This window comes from Spea bombifrons, chromosome 10, assembly GCF_027358695.1.
Source record: "Spea bombifrons isolate aSpeBom1 chromosome 10, aSpeBom1.2.pri, whole genome shotgun sequence".
Lineage (NCBI taxonomy): Eukaryota > Metazoa > Chordata > Amphibia > Anura > Pelobatidae > Spea > Spea bombifrons.
The window spans coordinates 28001592-28021262 of NC_071096.1; the positions used below are offsets into that span (position 1 = coordinate 28001592).

General features: G+C 42.3%; 1 protein-coding gene across 2 annotated transcripts; it reads left to right on the forward strand.

Annotated features, from left to right (window-relative positions):
• The first annotated feature begins 1381 nt into the window (after positions 1-1381).
• On the forward strand, positions 1382-15618 carry TENT4B (terminal nucleotidyltransferase 4B). 2 transcript variants are annotated; one of them, XM_053449565.1, is made up of 12 exons: positions 1382-1934; positions 8779-8902; positions 9376-9422; positions 9863-9983; positions 10650-10757; positions 11041-11169; positions 11291-11504; positions 12015-12141; positions 12836-12939; positions 13490-13674; positions 13993-14187; positions 15284-15618. In XM_053449565.1, the coding sequence occupies exons 1-12, from the start codon at positions 1474-1476 to the stop codon at positions 15458-15460; spliced, it is 1992 nt and encodes a 663-aa protein (XP_053305540.1). In that variant the 5' UTR covers positions 1382-1473; the 3' UTR covers positions 15461-15618. The 2 variants fall into 2 exon arrangements, with proteins under 2 accessions (XP_053305540.1, XP_053305541.1); XM_053449566.1 differs by having other exon boundaries at positions 1565-1934; positions 14023-14187.
• The last annotated feature ends 4053 nt before the right edge of the window (positions 15619-19671 follow it).

The window sequence follows — 19671 nt, forward strand, 5'->3', positions numbered from 1 at the left end:
TACTGAGAAGGAAATCCTAAGCATCCTGAATTATGAACCCGCTCCAGAAATGTGTTTATACGTGAGATCTGTCGCATCAGGTGCCTTTATTATCCCATCAGAGCAAAAATGATACTAGATACGAGTCTAAGACTGTTCATACCCAAGTGGGTGCCGGCCGCCAACAAGATAATAGTTTAGTGTTTTGCCTCATTCTATCCGTTTCATGAGAAAAAAAAAAACCTAAATGAAAACGTACAGATTACTACTTTTTGCGCTGGCCAAAAAGGTCCTAGCTGTCTCCCCATCTTGTGCATCCTGGAGCATTTCTACCAAACCAATCAATAATAAATTTAAATATTCTCTTTACCTGTACATGTGTTAGCAAAGGGGGTATCACCATGTATTTTACATTAACAGATCGGATGAGGATGGCACATACTGTCCGATGGCTTTTGTTATTTCGTGTACATTGTTTTAGGTACCAGATGCATTGGCTGAAGTATCTGTCACCAGCTCCATGCACACATCTACTGCACAGATATAGGTGTATAGGTATATATAGGTAGGGATAGGTATATAGATACATATACATAGATTATAAGCAAATCGGTAATGGGACATGCAAGCGTTTCGTTATGTGGTCTCCATGGAGGTGCTATGCGGACAGCTTTACGACGTGCTGGGATGCGGCGACCTTTGCCCTTTGAGATTGCGAGCCCTTGCAACGCGCGTTGCCATTGGCTTTCTGGCTCGCTCGCGCTGTTATTGGCTGGGCGCACGCATAAACGTCCATGTCCTCCGCACGGCTCCGTTCGGGTAACTCCCCTTTTGGGTGGAGCTCAGCTGGGACGGCAGAGCATGCGCAGTCAGAGCGAAGGAGGGAGGAACCGCCATTACTTTGGCCGGTGTGACAGAGAGAGGGATGAGGGCGGGCATGGGACCGCTACACACGATCGGCCTTTAACTTACGGTGCTAGGAGTGCTGTCGCGAGACTTGGAAGCTGCGGGAGTAACCGCTTTCTAATCGTTTTTAATCTATCGGAGGGGTGAACACGGACGGCCGAGAAAAGGTGGCGGGTCACCTAGTGAATGAGAGTAGGTGAGGGAAGATAAGGGGAAGAGGGGTGTGGGAGGGCTAACAGGGATATTTAATTGGGGGGTAGAGCTTAAGAAGGGAGGGCCTTCACGTTAGATAACGCGCTAACCTGGTGTCGTTGAGCTTGATTATTGCAAGGGCAGCGGGTAAGAGTCGGCAGGGAACGGCCAAGGGCTTTGCTAACGGGCTCACCGCCTCAGAAGAAGGGCTAAATCCGTTTGAAGTCTTCTGTGTTATGCAGGCCAGGCATAGGGGTTATTAGACGTTCAGAGTGGGGTAACTGCCACTGGGTTAGGGTTGGGGGCAATTAGTATAGTAAAACCAGTGAGTATTAGCTGCACGGTGGGCAGCCCCGGGGGAGGGGGGGTTAGCACAGGGAGCCCAGGCTCCGTTTGATGGATCCAAGGATCGCCTGGTTTCAGCCAGAGCAGCTCGGCCCCTCTAACAGCCTGTGGATGCAGATCTGGCAGACCGCACAAGGCAACCAAAACAGCCCGGCCTCCCCCGCACACAGCGGATCTTCCAATAGCTCTTTGGGGTGTGAGGCCACCATGTACCGGGACGGTGCGTCAGCTCAGGCCTCCTCCATCAACGCCGCTCAGTCGCTGGCACAACAAGGGGACTTCCTACCCTTGGAGACCACCAACAACAACAATAACCAGTTGCTGAGCCAAAGCCCAGGGAGGTGGCGGAAGGGACACGATCACATCAACCGGAATAAGAGGAAGCGGGACAAGGCCAGCACGTTTGGACTCAATTACAGTCTCCTGCAAGGTCCAGCTGGCAACAATGTAGCCGGGGGCTTGTACAGTGGGACCCCGTGGAAGACCAGGAACTACAGCGACGAGGTCGTTGGGTGAGTAGCGTCGCGAGCCGACCTCGTCCAGGTCACGCTTGGTGGGCTTAAGCAATATTAACCATTTTGTGTTCTTGTCCGCGTGAGGCAATCCTTATCGAACGCCTACGGTGTCTTCCATGTGTCAGTTGCTTTTCAGGTAGGACAGGTGCACAAGCTATGGTTTCGAGGAACTCATTGGAGCCGTTTTTCTCCCAATAAAGTAACTTTCGCTTCATCAAACAGCTGTGACCAGACCTTCTGTCCACGTCAGATCAGATTCATCATGGCAACAACGCAAAATGTTACGTTCAGAGACAACCTACGTATAGGTTACTGTAGAGAATATATATATTATATGTTAATGTAGAGAGTTGGTCTTTAAGTGCTTGGAAAGCCAGCTTTTCAAGAATATGTGTAAAGCGCTGACAGATTTACTTAGCACTTTACAGTATAACGGGGCGGTAACGGTTACACAGTAAGAACCATAGGGCAGGTACCTTTTTTTTTTCCCCCCAGATGTATTCATACCTCTTGTACCCCATAAATATATATAAATATATATGTGTGTGTGTATATATATAGACCCTGCTTAAGATATATAAAAGTCTATGATGTTTATGGTGGGGGAAGCATTTTCTATTTGCACAGTTTAGTCCTGCCTGTTGAACTTCCTGTCTCTGGAGAGAGATGTACAACTGCAAATGTGCCCCCCCACGCATTATTTACACAGATGGTTTTCATCTTAGGCACGTTATTCATGTCGGGGAGAAGTGAGAGCGTATGGCCCGTCGTACTGTTACTATGGCTGCTGTGAACGTTGATGTGATATAGTAAGCGGATGCGCCGGGGGTCTGGAAGCGGCAGCACGTTGCCCGTGTGTATTCTGTTGTAACATATTGTCGGCTAGCGCACAGTCTCTTATCACAGGCGGCAGAACGTTGGCTTTCGTCGTAGACATACGTGTAGCTGCTTGGAGTCACAAGAAAGTCAGGTGGAGCGTCCCCTGAAGGTAGTGGGCCGCTCTAGATGAGAAATGAATATTTTATATAGCTTATACATATGGTAACGGGTATTAAAATGATTACTTTTTTTATACACTATGAAATACCATAAAACTGGGAGAAATAACTGTTACGAACTTCCTCATGTGCTCGTGAGTAACTTGCGCATGAAGGCTGCTGACAGGCTGTATCACTGGGCTCCAAGCCTATCCTTATTCTTTCAGCTATTAAATTGTATGCGTGCGTATATCATGGAAGCTATCCGTCTTTACTTTCTTTTCCCCTGGATCTGCATGGTTATTCCTCCCCGTTGGCATGTCAGAAAGCACAATTGTTGTCTTAGTAGAACAGAGCCTATGGTGAAGTTGCTTGTTGTGGTATATTGGACACCTTGGGCTTTAGGGAGCAAATTAAGAGGCGTTTGTGCTTCGGTCTCGTAGTTTTTGGAACCGCAGGACGCTGACTTTGTGTAGAAATCTATAAAGTAGGCTTTGAATGACGAGGCTTGAGATGCTTTAAACAAATTGACCAATCTGTTTATTGCGAATAAGAGTTGAGACTCTAATTCCATCTTACTGGTTTCTTTTTGCTATCGCCCTGCAGTTATAAGAAATAGTGTAACTGTGTGGCAAAAAGTCACACATAAAATAGTTACTTTCTAATAGGTTTCTCGCCTGCCCAGGATCCTCTCCTTTGACCTGTTGGCCTCTTGTAGGTTGGAAAGCGGCACTCAATGGTGATCATTTTAAATGTTGACCCTTGTCATGAAAGAAATTGGCCATAAACGGCGCCAAATGCCTTTAAGCAAGCCACATATTGTAGCAAAACACGCCTGCTTCTAGTCCGCCCGGGCCACCTAATGGCGCCTGGATTTCTGCAGCGCTGCCGCCATCAATCTGTCGCGTTGTGACCCTGCTGGATGCCTCATTGCTCTCGCCTCACAGACCCCCCCCCCCCGGCTTGGAAGCAAAGGGTGCCGGATTCACAATGGCAGAAGATGGTCAACGGCATAGCTGATTTCCACGAGCTGGAGAGTGGAGAGTAGAGCCGGTCCATGCTTGTGTATGAGTATGGTGCTAATGTGTATGGCAGTAGCATGAGTGTTTATTAGTGTATGGTGTTAGCATGTGTGTATGTGAGCGTAGAATGTCAACATGTTAGCGTTTGTGGGCATGGATGGGGTAAAAAAAAAAGCTGGCTCCTAGATCCAAACCAAATTTGGAATACCCAATGGAAGTTTTTCTGCTTCCATAAGTGGGAATTCCCCTTTAACTAGTGCGTCGCGTGGCACGTATGTGTTGCTCGCTGGCATCAGTGCTTACGATAGACTGAATTGCACTCCATCATACTCTGCATCTGCATCAGGAACGCCAGGGGCCGCCGTCTGTCACTCGCCGTTCTTATTACTTGGCAAATATTTGTTAATTCAGCTGTAAGATGTCTACATCCGCCGGGACTGTACCGCATGGACTTTAACCAATTTCTCATCAGAAGTCTGTATATTAAAGGGGAGCTCCGTCACTATATACAGATTAATGCTTATGATAGCTGCGAGGTCCTTTTTAAATTTGCACGCTGTCCCACTTGTATATAAGATTCTCAGACATTGCTTTCCCTTTAAGTAATTACACGACAGTACCGTATTTGCTCGATTATAAGACGACCCCGATTATAAGACGACCCCCCAAAATCAAAATATTAATTTAGGAAAAAAACAAAAAGCCTGAATATAAGACTACCCTATAGGGAAAAAGTTTTACCAGTAAATATTAATGTAAATTATTTTCATGTTTAATAAAAGCTATGATTGAGAAAAATATATTTTTTAAATTTCCTTTTATTTGCCAACCTGCCCCCCCCAGTTATGCCACTCTGCCCCCAGAAATGCTTTATACCCCCCTATTTGCCACTCTGCCCCATGATATGCCTTATACCCCTGTATGCCACTCTGGCATATAGGGGGTTAAAAGGCATATCATGGGGCTGAGTGGCATATAGGGGGGTATAAAGCATTTCTGGAGGTATATAGGCATATCATAGGGCTGAGTGGCATATAGGGGGTTAAAATGCATTTCTGGAGGTCCAGAAATGCATTTTAACCCCCTATATGCCACTCAGCCCCATGATATGCCTTTTAACCCAGCATGTACTGGCTGCCTTGGCTTGATAGGAGTGTGATTGCGGTTAGCAGTTTGATATATATATATATATATATATATCAAACTGCTAACAGCAATCACACTCCTATCAAGCCAAGGCAGCCAGTACATGCTGGAACCTGGGGATGATAGCAGTGGGATTACAGCCTCCATATGCCATGCTACAACCCCCACCCCCTTACACATCCATGCTATCACACACACACTCACACTCATTCACAAACATTTAAATACTCATTCATTCCCTTAATCACACACACTTCACACATACTCAAAAACCCTCCCCCACCCCCTCACCTGAACTGCAGATCTCCCACTCGCAGACTTCTGCAGGGGACCGGCTGTAGCAACTTCTCTGGCCCCGCCCTCAGAGGAGGGAGGGGGGAGATAGAGTTCTGTGAGGACGCTGCAAGCTTCCTGCCCTGCTTCTAACAGAAGAGACGCTGCTCGCGACCGGTAAGCAGCATGGCGCCAGCATTTTTTTGGGGTCTGATTAGAAGACGACCCCGATTATAAGACGAGGGGTATTTTTCAGAGCATTTGCTCTGGAAAAAACCTCGTCTTATAATCGAGCAAATACGGTACTTTTCAACCTCTGCAACAACATAGTGGCAAAGATTTTTACTTTATCCAGCCAAACGTCAACTTGAGTGAAGCCTAGAAATCCACACGTAACCGCAGCGTGGTGATTAAAAGCTCTTTATATGGAAAGGTATTTGCTCCATAGACTGGCAATTCTGTTATTTCGCTGCCTACAAAGCATCTATTTTATAAGCAAGAGAAAAAAAAAGTTTCCTAGCAGTTTATCCTGATGGATTAAAGCCTTGACGGGCTTCAGCCTCTGAATGAGACTTCTGCGCTTGTGACCTCTACCGTTGGAGAGAGAGAGACATCGTTTACACCATGGAGTATATTTAATTTCTTTAGTTTAAGACTCCTTTTTATTTATTTAATTTTTTGTTCTGCGTCTATGGCTGTTGGATTGCAGTCCTCACTGAAGTTGAATGCAGTGTGATGCGGCTTATTGTAGCGTGTGCACATGTTTGGGCACACGGCATTCTGTAGTGTCAACTGAACAGACAAGGTTACAATAGACAGATGGATAACTGGCTTGTATGTTTCATGCCTGCCCCCCATCCCTATTGATCCAGATGAGGCCGTAACACATACAGTATTTTTTAATGTCCGGAGCATCCCTGTATTATGATTAAAGGGACCCTGAAGCAGTCCTATGCAATGCATATAGCTGTGTCCCCCTTAAATGTTCATATGTCCTCCTTGTAAATCTTGGATGGCTGCTGCAGACCCCCTCCATATCTTTGTGCCCCCAAATACTAGGCTGTGTTCGGTTTAACGCATCTGCTGTCCGCCAGTAGAGTTCTTCCCAGTTAATTTTTATTTTTGGCGTTAATTCAGTGGTGCAAAAGATGGGACCGCAGAGGGGTCTCCTAAAGGTATCTACAGAGTACTTTGACATGCGTTGCTTTATGGGTGCTCATGTCCCTTTAAACACAATGTCATTGTACTAGGGTACTGTTTGATCATAAGTGTTTGCTTTAGGAAGAGTTTAGCCGTTTGTTTAAATATTTGGTAACTTGATTGTTCCAAAAAGCCTCTAACATGCTAAATAGCAGAGCGGTATAATCTGGGTGACTCTTCTCGATAGTCTAGGCCATATGTGAAGGATTGTTTCGTACATAAATATCTTCTGGAATTTGCTCTCAGCCTCGAACCTACAGGTCCTCTGGGCTTCCGGAGAACAATCATTTTGAGAAGTTGTGATTACTGGTGACGTAGTTGAGATGGCAAAGAAACAAATCTGCAAGAACAATGGCATGAAAAAGAATAAGGTGCAGTCACATTCTTCAATCATGTCTTGGGACGAAGGCTAATATGCTGACGTTGGGCCAAGACGCGGTCTTTGAGCTGTAGGCTTCTCCCTTAGATTAGCTTTTAATAAATGTGTGGTCAGTGACTTGCCTCCAAAAGCAGCTTTGAGGTAAAACTCCATACCGTGACCACTTACCGTGTCTACGTCATGGATGTTGCTAGGTATTGGCTTCTGCCCCCCCCCCCCCATTTCTTTGCTTTGGGAAAACTGTTCGATTAAAGTTCCAGTTCGGTCTTCTTTCAGGCTAGATCACCATGAATGAATCTAGCTGTCTGGCATGGGGTTGGATTTATAGACGCGGATGCTGCTTTCCTTCCATGTCTTCACACCACCCCTTGGGCTCCTGCCAAAACAAAGTTCAGCAAGAAGGTGCATGCCATTCGAAGACGCACGTGTTCTGATTTTATTCATGACGTCTCTATTCTTACATTCCTAAATTGGCTTGTAAAACGTGTGCCGGTAGTATGTGTTGATATCTTAAACCTCAAAGGTGTATTTCTTTCTGTTGCGTCTCCTGATCCCTAGGTAGGCACAACTTCAGTCTGCTCGATGGTGGGCCGCGGATCAGTGGATATGTAACTTATTGAGAGCTTGGAGGTCTACCAACTGGGAGAGAAGTTTCATCACGTAACTTAATGTGATGTGTCAGTAGTTCTCAAACGGTGGAAAGAAGCTCAATCCAAAAGCCAAATATATTAATTTATGGGTATTTTTTTAAAAGGCAGGGAATAGTGCATGAATGAAAATTTTTGAAAATAGTCAACTTACTGGGGCAAAAGTAGCAGAAAGGATACCTTGTCACCAAGTTGTCTCAACTTAAATCTTCCCTCCACATAAGAGGTAGGTGTCAAGTGCCCCCATTAAGGTCTATTATAATAAATCCCCCTACAGCAGAGCTTGGCCGGTGGAAGAAGGCTGTCTTTTGTACCTATGGAAACCTTACTACAGTTATATATTTGGTGGTTGCCTATTTATATACTCTTCCTGCTTGTAGCTTCTCATGTCCTACAAATCCAGACTGCTTTTTGAGGCGGGTCTTGTAAATATTTGTAAATCTCTCTAGTGCTGCCCTCTCAAAGTCCACAGGCGTGGAAAAAAATAGCTTTCGATTCCTGCAAAAAGGAAACTGCTGTGATTCTTCAAACGGCACGCGTGACTCACGCCGTCGGTATTTGGGTGACTCGCTAGTGTACGTTCCGCACGTTAGGACGAGCAGGATCCCCCGTGGCGTCTGGACGGAGTAGAGAGGATTCTCCCCGGCACGGCTTGCAATCAGATTTCATTTATACATGTGGATATCTATAAGCGTGTGTGTATGCATGAGAGAAAATGCGCTCTCCCACCTATCCACCTGCTGAAATTCTTTGGACCAGGTCAGCCGTCTTGCTGAAGGATCAGTTTTAAAAATAGTCTGCTGCACGCTTGGGAATTCCTCTGCGTGGAACAGCTGTCGGCTCCGTTATGTCACCGCAATTTTATTGGGCTATTTTTACCCTTTGTAGAGCCCGCTTGTGGCAAGAGGGTACGGTAGGAAATGCATAGTCAACCATGATCCAGATCGTATGTTATCTGATCTGTATCATAAACACGCTTGTTCTATGTAAATAGCATTGAGCGCGGAGTAGTAGTGTAAAGGTGATCACATAGGTATGTCGGCTTATTATCGCGGTCATAATGCATTAGCTGAACATCGTGGCAGTCCACGTGAGGTGTGTACGCCTCGTACCCCAAAAAGTGCGTATCTGAATATCTTAATGAAACTGCGTGATCCTCCCACCTCAAAGATTACTTTGTGTGTTCTGTCTTTTTAGCCTCCATGAAGAGATCATCGATTTTTACAAGTACATGTCCCCTCGGCCGGAAGAAGAGAAGATGCGGATGGAGGTTGTGAATCGAATCGAAAGTGTCATCAAGGAGCTGTGGCCTAATGCAGATGTAGGTATCGTCTGGGCGCGTCCCCGGATAACGTGTGTATCGCTTGCCGTAACGTCATAACTTTCATACATCATCCATGGTGTGTCTGCTTCAAGTTGGGTATCTCTCTGTTTGTGGGAATTATTTCTAAGGGGTCATATCAGATCTTTATAGGAAGCCGGGAGCATTTATTTCAGGGTAGAAGCTCTAATATGTAAAGTAAAGGTCAGATGACTTCCATTTTATTTGGCCTTTAATGCAACAACCCAAATTGCTTGTCTGTCTCTGGAAGACTTTGTATTTTGGCTTTCCAAAAAGGTAACCCCTGAGCTTAAAGGGTGAGCTGGGGTGAATTGGCTTCTGTATATTGACAAAGTAATTTTACAAGCAACAAATAAACTTTCCGGTGCTCAAAACTTTATCCGCAAAACGGCATGAAAATAGGTACGAGTGCCCTTGGATTACTCTAACAGCTTTCTTGATTTTATTTGTAGGTGCAAATATTTGGAAGCTTCAAAACAGGACTTTATCTTCCTACTAGGTAAGGATTTAATGGATCTCCTCTGTATTACTGTACTTTTGTACATTGTGCCCCCCCCAGCTGAGTCACTGCTTGTATCAGTGAGTGACACTCGGGTGAAGAACCAACCTCTTCATCATGAGGCATGTTGGGCCAAATTAAATGTGGAGGTTAGCATACTGCTCAAATCAGACTGGTTTTAATTAAGGGTGCAATGCATCAATAAGCAAGAGTGTGTGTGTGTGTGTGTGTATGTATACATAGTTTGTGTGTGTGTGTGTGTATACACAAACACACACTTTATTTATTCGTATGAACTTTGTTCAGAGCTGTCAGTCCAGTCCCTCGTTTTCCTACTTGCTCTATGCTCCTTTACCTTGTAAGTAAAAACGAAAATAGTTCTATTATCAAAGCAGTTTTATTCTCCATGTTATGGATTTCCCTTTTTTTTTTTTGTGTAGTGATATCGACCTTGTGGTTTTTGGGAAGTGGGAAAATTTACCCCTTTGGACTCTGGAAGAAGCACTTCGGAAGCACAAAGTAGCGGATGAGAACACAGTTAAAGTTCTTGACAAAGCCACCGTGAGTTTAATTGTGTCTTTATTGAGCGCTTCTGGATATTTAGATTTATTTAGTAAAATCTTGCTCTTGATCAGTTGCTATTAGAAATGTGCAGTGTTGGGAACCACACTGTTTTTCATAAAATTCAAATTCTGGTTTCCAAACTTTCGTAAGAACTTACAAAGCAAAGCCCGGAATCCACATTAATGCCATTGCAGAGATTAAGTACTGAGCATAAAGGTTCTCGCAGTGGATTCAGTTATTAACAGCTGTTCATCCAAATAAGTCCTATTGTTTCATGTACGGGCATGCAGATGTTCTCCCTGCCCTTGGGGCACAAACAGCCTACAGGTGCCACCAGTGAGAGCTTCTCTGGCACATATGTCACATGCTCTCTTGCAATGCTGAACAGAAAAGAGAGCTGGTATATTATATCAATGGCTTACACAGCAGTCACCAGAGGGCTCAAGGTACATACATACGTCCCGGAGGCTGAGCTCTCAGCACTATTGTGTGCAGCTATCTACTACTATGTAATATGCGTGCCTTTTCCTTTAGCGAAGTTTCCTTATATAGACCAGGGTCCTTTTCTCTTCCTGCACCAGCATGTCTTAATGTGGGGAAATTAATGAGATTCGATAGGATTAACCCCAAAAAACGTAACATAAAAATGCCTTTTGCTTTTAGGTGCCGATCATTAAGCTGACTGATTCTTTCACTGAAGTTAAAGTAGACATCAGTTTTAATGTGCAGAATGGAGTTAAAGCAGCTCAGCTCATCAGGGATTTTATCAAGGTTGGTATTCTCAAATCCAGTTTCTTTATCACGCAGTATAGTCCGTGGCTTATGGTGTTTTATTTATTCACATTTTTATGTGTTTATCATCATGAATCATTTTGAGAGATGTCGCTGCCATTGTTTGTATCATGGAACTAAAGCGATCCGTTTGGCTTCTTGTTCGTGGAGGCTGTCTATTCCTATTGTGAAGTGGTAAAATAGTAAGGGGGGCTTTGCCTTATCCGACTCTGCGCTTGTAGAATACTCCTACTAAAGCGTTTTTTTCTTGCCTTCGTTGCAGAAATATCCGGTCCTTCCTTACTTGGTACTGGTTTTAAAGCAGTTCTTGTTACAGAGAGATCTCAATGAAGTGTTTACTGGTGGAATAGGTTCTTACAGTCTCTTTTTAATGGCTGTCAGCTTCCTACAGGTGAGACGAGCTTTCCTTGCGGCTATTTCAAATAATTTAGGGTGGGCTGGTTGCTTTGGTGAGAGACGGGCACAAACCATCGCTTTTATGGCAATAACCCGTTTGTCTTGCTGTTCTGCAGTTGCACCCACGAGAGGATGCCTGTAGTCCTGATGCCAACTACGGAGTCTTGCTCATAGAGTTCTTTGAGTTGTACGGAAGGCATTTTAACTATCTGAAAACTGGCATACGAATAAAAGACGGGGGATCTTACGTAGCCAAGGATGAAGTTCAGAAGAGCATGTTGGATGGTTACAGGCCGTCCATGCTGTACATCGAAGATCCTCTGCAGCCTGGTATGTTGCGTGAAGAAAGTTATTCATTTTCTGTTATTTGTTGATCTATTTATTTGGCTTTTTTTATTGCAAAACCACATGATTTGTTTTGCTTTGAAACCAAAATAATTCATATGACAAGGATATCCTCACTAGTGAGTTTTTTTTCTTTTTCTTCTCACCATCCGCATTACATCAACCAGGTGAGCTTAGTTTCTAGGAAAATCTTGCTTGGCCCTGGATAATGCATAGTTAAATTACAAGTCTCCTCACTCGTAGTTCTAATGCATTATACAGGACCAGCTTAGCCCGTCTTGCAGGATACACTTACCAGCCGTGGCCCTTCATAATGTATAGTGATGGTGACAATTCTCCTGCAAGCTCCCTTTTCAGTTAATAAACCTGTCTTAATATTGTTTCCCCGTCCACCGTGGCTGTTTCTAGTTCTGATGCAGGTGTCAATCATGCAAAGGTTTAATCGTATTATGCATAGAGTCTGGAACTAAGTGGCTTTTCCGTTTTGTCTTTAAGGCAATGATGTGGGCCGGAGCTCGTATGGAGCCATGCAAGTGAAGCAGGCCTTTGACTACGCTTATGTTGTTTTAAGCCATGCTGTTTCACCCATTGCCAAGTACTATCCCAACAACGAGTCCGAAAGGTAAGCAAACGCTTTTCACTGTGATAAGAAGCCTTTAACATATTAACGGCCCGATAGCCGTCCAGTACATTACGATTGCCACTGCCGTGGCACTTGAGCACATGGCTTTAACGGGTCCCTATGTTCTGCACATTGCACAAAATCCACTTGCTCTTTTATTTGATATGTGTGTTCGGTGTAAATGGTAATAAGTTATTGCCAGTCCTATGGTAAGCTGTCTGCGAACGTAGCATTTCCCGTGTCCATATTACAGTAACTGCTTGTCTGGGTGCCGGTAACTCCATGCTCAGTGTGCATAACTAATGCTTTCTAAGGGTTTGCAGAATTGCATTTTGTGTGATCAGTATAGTAATACCGGGCAGTACTGTGCCCCATATTTACTTTTGCTGGTAAAATATAGAATTATAGAAAAATAGAATTTTCCGAACTCCGACAATGCAGTATCCTAAAGAGAGCTGACATTCTATATAGAAAGATTATGAAACTAAAAAAGGTGAATTTAGTGAGTTATTTTTAGTATTGGGCTTATTTTGAAACAGTAACTCATTGGGTCTTCGCAGTACGATGCTCGCGGCTGTGATTTCTTAATTTTCCGTTTCTTACTCTTAGTTGTAAACAGCTGCTTCCATCTTGTAACTGTTGTCTGTCTGTTCAGATGGTGAAGGTAATGAATGCTTCATTTTGTTTCTTACAGCATCTTGGGACGGATTATTCGAGTGACTCAGGAAGTGGTCGCTTACAGAGACTGGATATCCAAACAGTGGGGACAACACAATCGCTCTGAGCCAGCATATAACGGTAAGAATCCTCTTACACACTAAACGTTTGTGAAAAACACTTGTTGGCTTCCCTGGTTATGGAAGCCGATATACGTTGCCAAGTCTACTCCTGGGTTTGATGCCACTTATCTTAGAAAGCAAAGCCGACATATGCAGTTTTCTTATTTGATGGCAAGCAAATGCATGCCTAGGGGGCGCTAGAAACCCTAGGCTTCACCATGCTCTTCGAAGTGCCCCATATGCTCAGCGACACCTTATTTCCCAGGGTTGTAAGCGGTACAGTTTTTGTTCTAAGTCTTGTTTTTAGAAGTCCTCTTTATTGCTGGACCCCACCATACCTCCTTGTCCACTAGGAGGTGTAAGACCAACACCTGCTTGTAAAGAACTATTCAAACCTCTAAACACATCCAAAGCTTCTGTTAAGATTCCTATATTAGCATTCTCTAAAGCGTGATTCTCACAGGGAGCCTGGAAAGGGAGACAGTAGCACTCAAAGATTGATTTCTGTCCTAGTAAAGCTTGGTCTTGGTGGATTTATGGAGTTTGATTTGCTTATTCTCTCCTGCCAGGAAACGAAGTGACGTTTATCGTGGATGTTCACCACCATTTGGACAAGTGTAACAATAATGTGTCCGAACAGAGAGCTTCTGTAGGGCAAGCCAAAAATAAGAGCTCCGAAACCCTCAGCAAACACTCCAATTCATCTGGTCCGCTCTCCTCCTGCTCCTCCACCCTTTCCAGCTCCAGTGACGCGGTGAGTCCACTTTCATCCAGCTATTAAGAAATGCTATAGAGCCTTTTTGATTACATTGGCATCACTTTCTCTACTACCACTTCAATTACCATAATTACAATGAATCATAAGTTTTATATTGTTTGCACCTTAAGATCAGCTGGAATCCGCAATGCCTTTTAATTTATCGTCAGACTCCTCAGGTTTTGAATAACTGAGTTTATATTTGTAAGATAATTAAAAGGCATGTCGCGGTGGGTTTTTGTATGTGTATTGTGTGCCTGCCGCTGTGCAGCCAGCGGTGACCGCTTATCTTGCATGAAACGTGTCTCCCCGTAGAAGAAAGTCATTAAACGTCTGTGCATTCAGGACTCAGACGGAACTCCGGTCAAGACCCCGAAGCAGCCGAGCTTCAGGCAAACCAGCGATAGCCGAACATGTTCTCAGGAGCCCTGCGTCAACTCGTCGCAGCCCGGCGGCAAACTGCAAGTCGGCCAGAGCATCAGTTCTTCAAACAGTGGCAACAAAGCCCAGGTAAGGAGACTTTGCTCTTCTGGAAACAAAACCATCTCACCAGGGCTGGTTTTTAACCGCAGGCTTCCCTAGGCACAAAGCTTCTTTGTTCTAATAAAAAGAAAGCATTGTGCAGGGATCCATGCATAAGATCTTTTTTTTATTTTTTTTTGACTATTGAAGACTGGGATGGCCGGCTTGTAAGTTTTGTCACCTACATACTGTAGCTTAGGACCTGCTGTCCCCCCACCTGCCTGGCCCCTCTTTTCAGTGAAGTAATCGCATGATTAGTGTTCAGTGAAAACAAATGACCCTCATTGCGTGCCATAGATTGGCACTATCAGTCTATTTAGCCAAATAGTGCTAGTCTCTGTAGGTGAGTGGTCTGCATGTGCCCATCTACCACGCAACAGCCATATGTGTGAAGTATCTTTATTCTATGAGTGCTGGTTGGTAAAACGGCTGTAAAATAGTTATCCTAAAAAAAATAAGGATAGCATTTATTAAAGAAGGTGAAAATTGAGCTACAAATATTCACGAGGTAGAGCAAGATATTCGAAAGGAGACACTACATACATACCCTTTCGTTAAAGACAATTTACAGCAATCAGAAGTGAAGTCTCCATATGCCACACGCTAAAAATGTCAACCCTGGCTTTTGGTAAAAGTTACGTTAAAATAGAAGTAATGTGATATAAGTGCTTTGAAGTGATTACAACGCTTCCTTCAAGGGCACAAAAATCTCAACTGCGGCCACCGGGTACAACTCTAGATAAGGGACTGACATATATGTATAACACCTTCTCATCGATGGCACACAGACATTTGTGGGACAGAATGTTGAAATGTGTTAATAAAAAATAAACAAAAAAAAATCCCACTTTCTATGTCAGCCCTGTTTTTGTAATTTTACTTTGTAGTTTGACGCCAGCATATGGAGAGGTTGTTTCATGCATTTTGAAATTTGTAAATGTTTGCTTAATTTTTAATATAGGTATAGTAGGCAACCCACATAACCGTATCTGTACGCACGTTTACCAGTGAATTGTGTGCCGAGGTCATAAATGTCTTCTACATCAATATCGCCGTCAATGTGTGTTTCTGTTCTTCCCTGCAGTACGGTACCCCCCGATTATTCCGTTCCTCCTCTGCCAGCAAAAACTTTCAGAGTCAGCCCAACACGAGTCAAGGCTCGTCTGCCCCGAGCAGGCATCCGCAGGCTGGCAAAGCACAACACCAGCACTACCACAGCAAGAAACGGAAGCACAAGCGGGAGACTGACTTGTGCCGATAGCTGATCCGGGACTCGCTGGGACTCTCCCTGCGTTGTGTTTTGCAACCTAACACTTCCAGAGCCACAAGCAGGGTTTTAACTCTCCCAAAAGCATCGGAACTTGCTGGTTTTTTTTCCTTTTCGTTTTCCCAGCTGGCCATGGAATGGATCATGAAGATTTGCAACCACAAGAAAAAAAAAATTTACAAAAAAATCTAAATAAATAAAAAAAAAAAGCTGCTCATTTTGATTAAAAACAAAAAAACAAAAAAAAAAAACATATATAGGAAAGTTAAATATTTGCACTTCTTGATCAGCTTCCGGAAGCTGATGTGTTGAACTTTCAATCAAAAACAGAAAAAAAAAATGAAAAAAAATTGAAAGGTGGTGCAATTTGCAGAAAATTGCCAAGATTTCATGGAAACTTTTCTGCATGTTTTTTTTTTTTGTGTTTTTTTAATGTTTCAATATTCTATTTTATTGTGCATTCAACGAAAGATGAAACTGCACTTTTCTAACAGTGCATTTGCTTTTTACATCTACAAACTGTAAAAAAAAAAAAAAATTGTAATTGGACTTTGGAGTTTGTGTATTAACCCCTTCCTTGTTAAAGAAATTAGTTGTAGGCCCTGATCGAAGAGTTTGTGCCACGTCCTATACGAGCTGTTGCAATAGAAACCTACTTTTTTTTATGACAAATTTGTCATTTAATGTGACGAATATGAAATATCTAACAGCTTGCGTTAACGTGCATTTATGGACGGTACATGAATGTGTACACGTGTGAAATACCACGGCTACACATGTGTTTAAAAACATTCACGTGGAATCCATAGTTGGGCAGCAAAAGAGGGAGTGCTTTCTTCTGATTAACATCTTGGGTAATATTATGGACGGTCACACTCCTGTTATCAATGTCAACGTTCAATTTAAGAGGCAGGACACATCAGAAATATCTGCTTCCAGCTTTGATAAATAGCCGGAGAAGACTTGGCGCGTATACAAAAAAAATATATATTTTTATTTAATAAAAAAAAGTATTGACCACCATGTGACAACTGTGTGGTTCTACAAATTCCATCACGTTAAGCCAGCTCATATCTATGTACCAACAGGCCACTGATGTGCCCCATTCAGTGGCCAAGTAATTGCCCCCACCCCTGTCTATGGTGTTTTATACCCCTGTGTAATTTTGTAGTTACCATTGGCTGTTTCTCTTTTATTACTGTTACCAGGGCAGTAATTCACTCACCGTTCACCTCTCTGGATAGGACACCCCTGGTCTTCCATGTAAATATTTTTATTTGCTTTTGGTTTTTCACCCCAAAAGTCTGACTTGAAACTTTTAGCTTTCCGTGTTCGAGAATTGGCTGCCTCCCTCTTTTGCGTCCTCTAAGAACCGATCTGTTTTTAAAGTGACGGTAGAACTCTCTTGGGGCCGTGTACATATAGATATTTTACGATCTGCTTTAGCAACTCCAGATTTACATTTTGTAGACTTACAACATGGTTTACTATATTTTTTGTAACTAAGCAGGAAATGTAGTTTCTAGAAAGCAGTAGATTTGTATTAAAGGTGTAGTTTCCCTTTTGCCAGAAATTGTAATTTTTTTTCTGCTGCGTATACATATGTCATTGCAACTGTTTTGTTTATTTTGCTATGTTATACACTCTAATCTAGGACCCCTTATAATCAATCCTTATTGGTCGTATAAGAGCAAGATATAAAGCCTCTACCAGGTATCTTTCTTTTTTAACCAACCCAGGAACAGATTGTAAAGCATCTATATGTACATTATCTTGTTTTTAAGAACGTTTAATTTTAATTTATTTCGCTATCCGAAGACCTACAAGTATGTTGCTCTGACACTGGCATCTCATAATTTGTATTTCATTTTTTTTAAACACTGAGCATTGGCTGCCTTTTTGTATACCTCTATTAAATCCTTTGTAGGTTTTCCGTGCCTTTTTGTATCTTTTATAATTTTTTTTTATAGAAATACAGCCAAAATGATACTCGTGGCCTACTGTGTATTAGGTAGGAACTAATCCAAGTGGGATATGTATTGCCTAAAACCAGTAAGTGGATAAGGCTATGTGATGTACCTTATGGGGTACCAGAGCCTATTTCTTAATGGTTTGGAAGTGATGTTTTACATACTGGGACCATCAAGGTTAACCTTTTAGCATCAGGACATTAAGCTGTAATGGTTCCCCTTAAAACCCAAATCAATTGTTCATAGGAAGGCTTAAATATGATCATATTTTGTTAAGAAAATGTGTCTAGCATTATGCCTATTGTACACAAACGTTTATTGGCACTGTAAATTTGTAGTGTCAACAGCTTATTTTATTAACGGGGCCTCAAATACTTTTTTTTATTTTGGTCATTAACAAAAAATTTTTTTTACACGTTTTAGGACTGTGTATAAAGAGATTTGATGTGAAGTGGATCAAAGGATGCAGTCACCATAGCAACCGATGGCATCTTGCCGATGTACTCTCTGCCTACCACTTCGCACCAAATTTGATCTCCATGCATAACTTACATTAAAAAAAAAATAACGGCAATGAATTTCCGTAATGTGTAAACCACCATTATACCTGGCTTTAGGATTTCCTTAACGGCCAGTCTTGGGGGTAAATTAAATGTATTATCTGGGAAATCATTAATATGCAAGGAAATGTTGCTGATCCCATCTATTTGCTTACAGCTCCTAACACAAGATACAGATATGACCTTTTCTGTCTCCTTAGGCATTCTGGAGACTGGTTAACATTTATACAAAATCTCGGGGCTTTGAGGCAAGGAAAACTGTTGCCATTAAGTGGGAAATAATTAAACGATTTATCTCGGTGTCAATTAGTAACCGACGCTCTGTTTATCTTAACAGTATGCGCAGATTTACTGCTTTTAGATCAATCAGTGTTAGCTGCGATGTCTGTTTTTTTTGGCGGAAAAAGGATATTATATATAATAGTCCCACTTTACCTTGAGTAACCTTTTTATATTGCAATATAACCTTTCTGTTCAAGCTGGCCAGGTTAAAATTTTACTTTATATATTATTTATTTATTACCCCCCCACACTACCAAATAAACAAACAAACAATAGCATTCTAGATAAATATAGTTTTGTGAGATTGCACCTTCTACTAAATTGTATTGTTTTTATTGCACAGAGTTGCCAGAAGCAAGTCTTAAAAAAGAGGTCAACCATCTTCTTTCTGTTTAGGCAGTGGTATTTGTCGGGAGATTATCTTGATTCCGTTGGGATCTCCGGTTCGCCTCGTATGTTATGGTTTTCATACATTTAGCAGGAGAAATAGATTTTTCCTGGATAACATAAAATCACGGAGGTAAACTCTGGTGAGAAAAAAATATATACATTATATACTATATATATATCTATAAATACGTCTAGAGGTGTGTAACAACATTTTATTTCTTTAACCACTTTCCTCTTGGTGCTTTTAGGTGCAATGGGGATAAAGATTTAAATAAAAGTTTTGTATCTTATTTTATTACAGGAAAAAAAGCAAAAAAAAATTGCAAATTTTACTGCTCTGATACTGTTATTGTACATTTCATCCCTGTATCTTTTTTCCTTTTTTTATGTTTGACATACTTTTGTGGGGACAAAATGTGAATTCTCATGGGGTGGGAGGTAAATGGGGGGGAATAAATGTTTTATTTAACCATTGTCTCGGTGTCCTTTTTTTCCTCCCCCTTTCCAAAGTATTATTTTAGTTATTTCGTATCTAAAAGAAACCTTTTCCTAAACACTTGTTAGCCATGAAGAACTCTTTAACATACTTAATGTCTAATAAAAACGGTTGTTGAATGGATAGCAGGAGCGTGGTGGTTGGATGGTAGCTAATCAGAAGAATGCTTCACAAATGGTGTGGGGTCTTATTAATTACACTTGGACTAGGCCAATGTAATGTGTTTATCACTCCCACTATTATATGACCTGGATAAATAAGGAGAGAAGTTAACTTAACTTTACAATTACCACAGAGTTACACAGGAAAACGCAGGTGTTTGGTGATGAAAGAATCAATAACTGTATACCAGTTATGATCAAAAGGTGGCATCAGGATCCTATCTTGTTGGTTAGGAAGTGCAGAGTCTCTTAACATCAGTTTTCCCTAATGGCCGGGTTAAGCACTGTACCTTGTGAGAACGTTTACAGCATTTGTTACGTGACAAACTTTACGCTTTTTTTTTAT

Bases quoted from the DNA above. Each gene is read 5' to 3' on its own strand.
- TENT4B (XM_053449565.1), top strand. From the start codon at position 1,474: ATGGATCCAAGGATCGCCTGGTTTCAGCCAGAGCAGCTCGGCCCCTCT. The intron at 11,505-12,014 runs GTATGTTGCGTG...TTTGTCTTTAAG, and splicing joins CGAAGATCCTCTGCAGCCTG to GCAATGATGTGGGCCGGAGC. The intron at 12,142-12,835 runs GTAAGCAAACGC...TGTTTCTTACAG, and splicing joins CCCAACAACGAGTCCGAAAG to CATCTTGGGACGGATTATTC.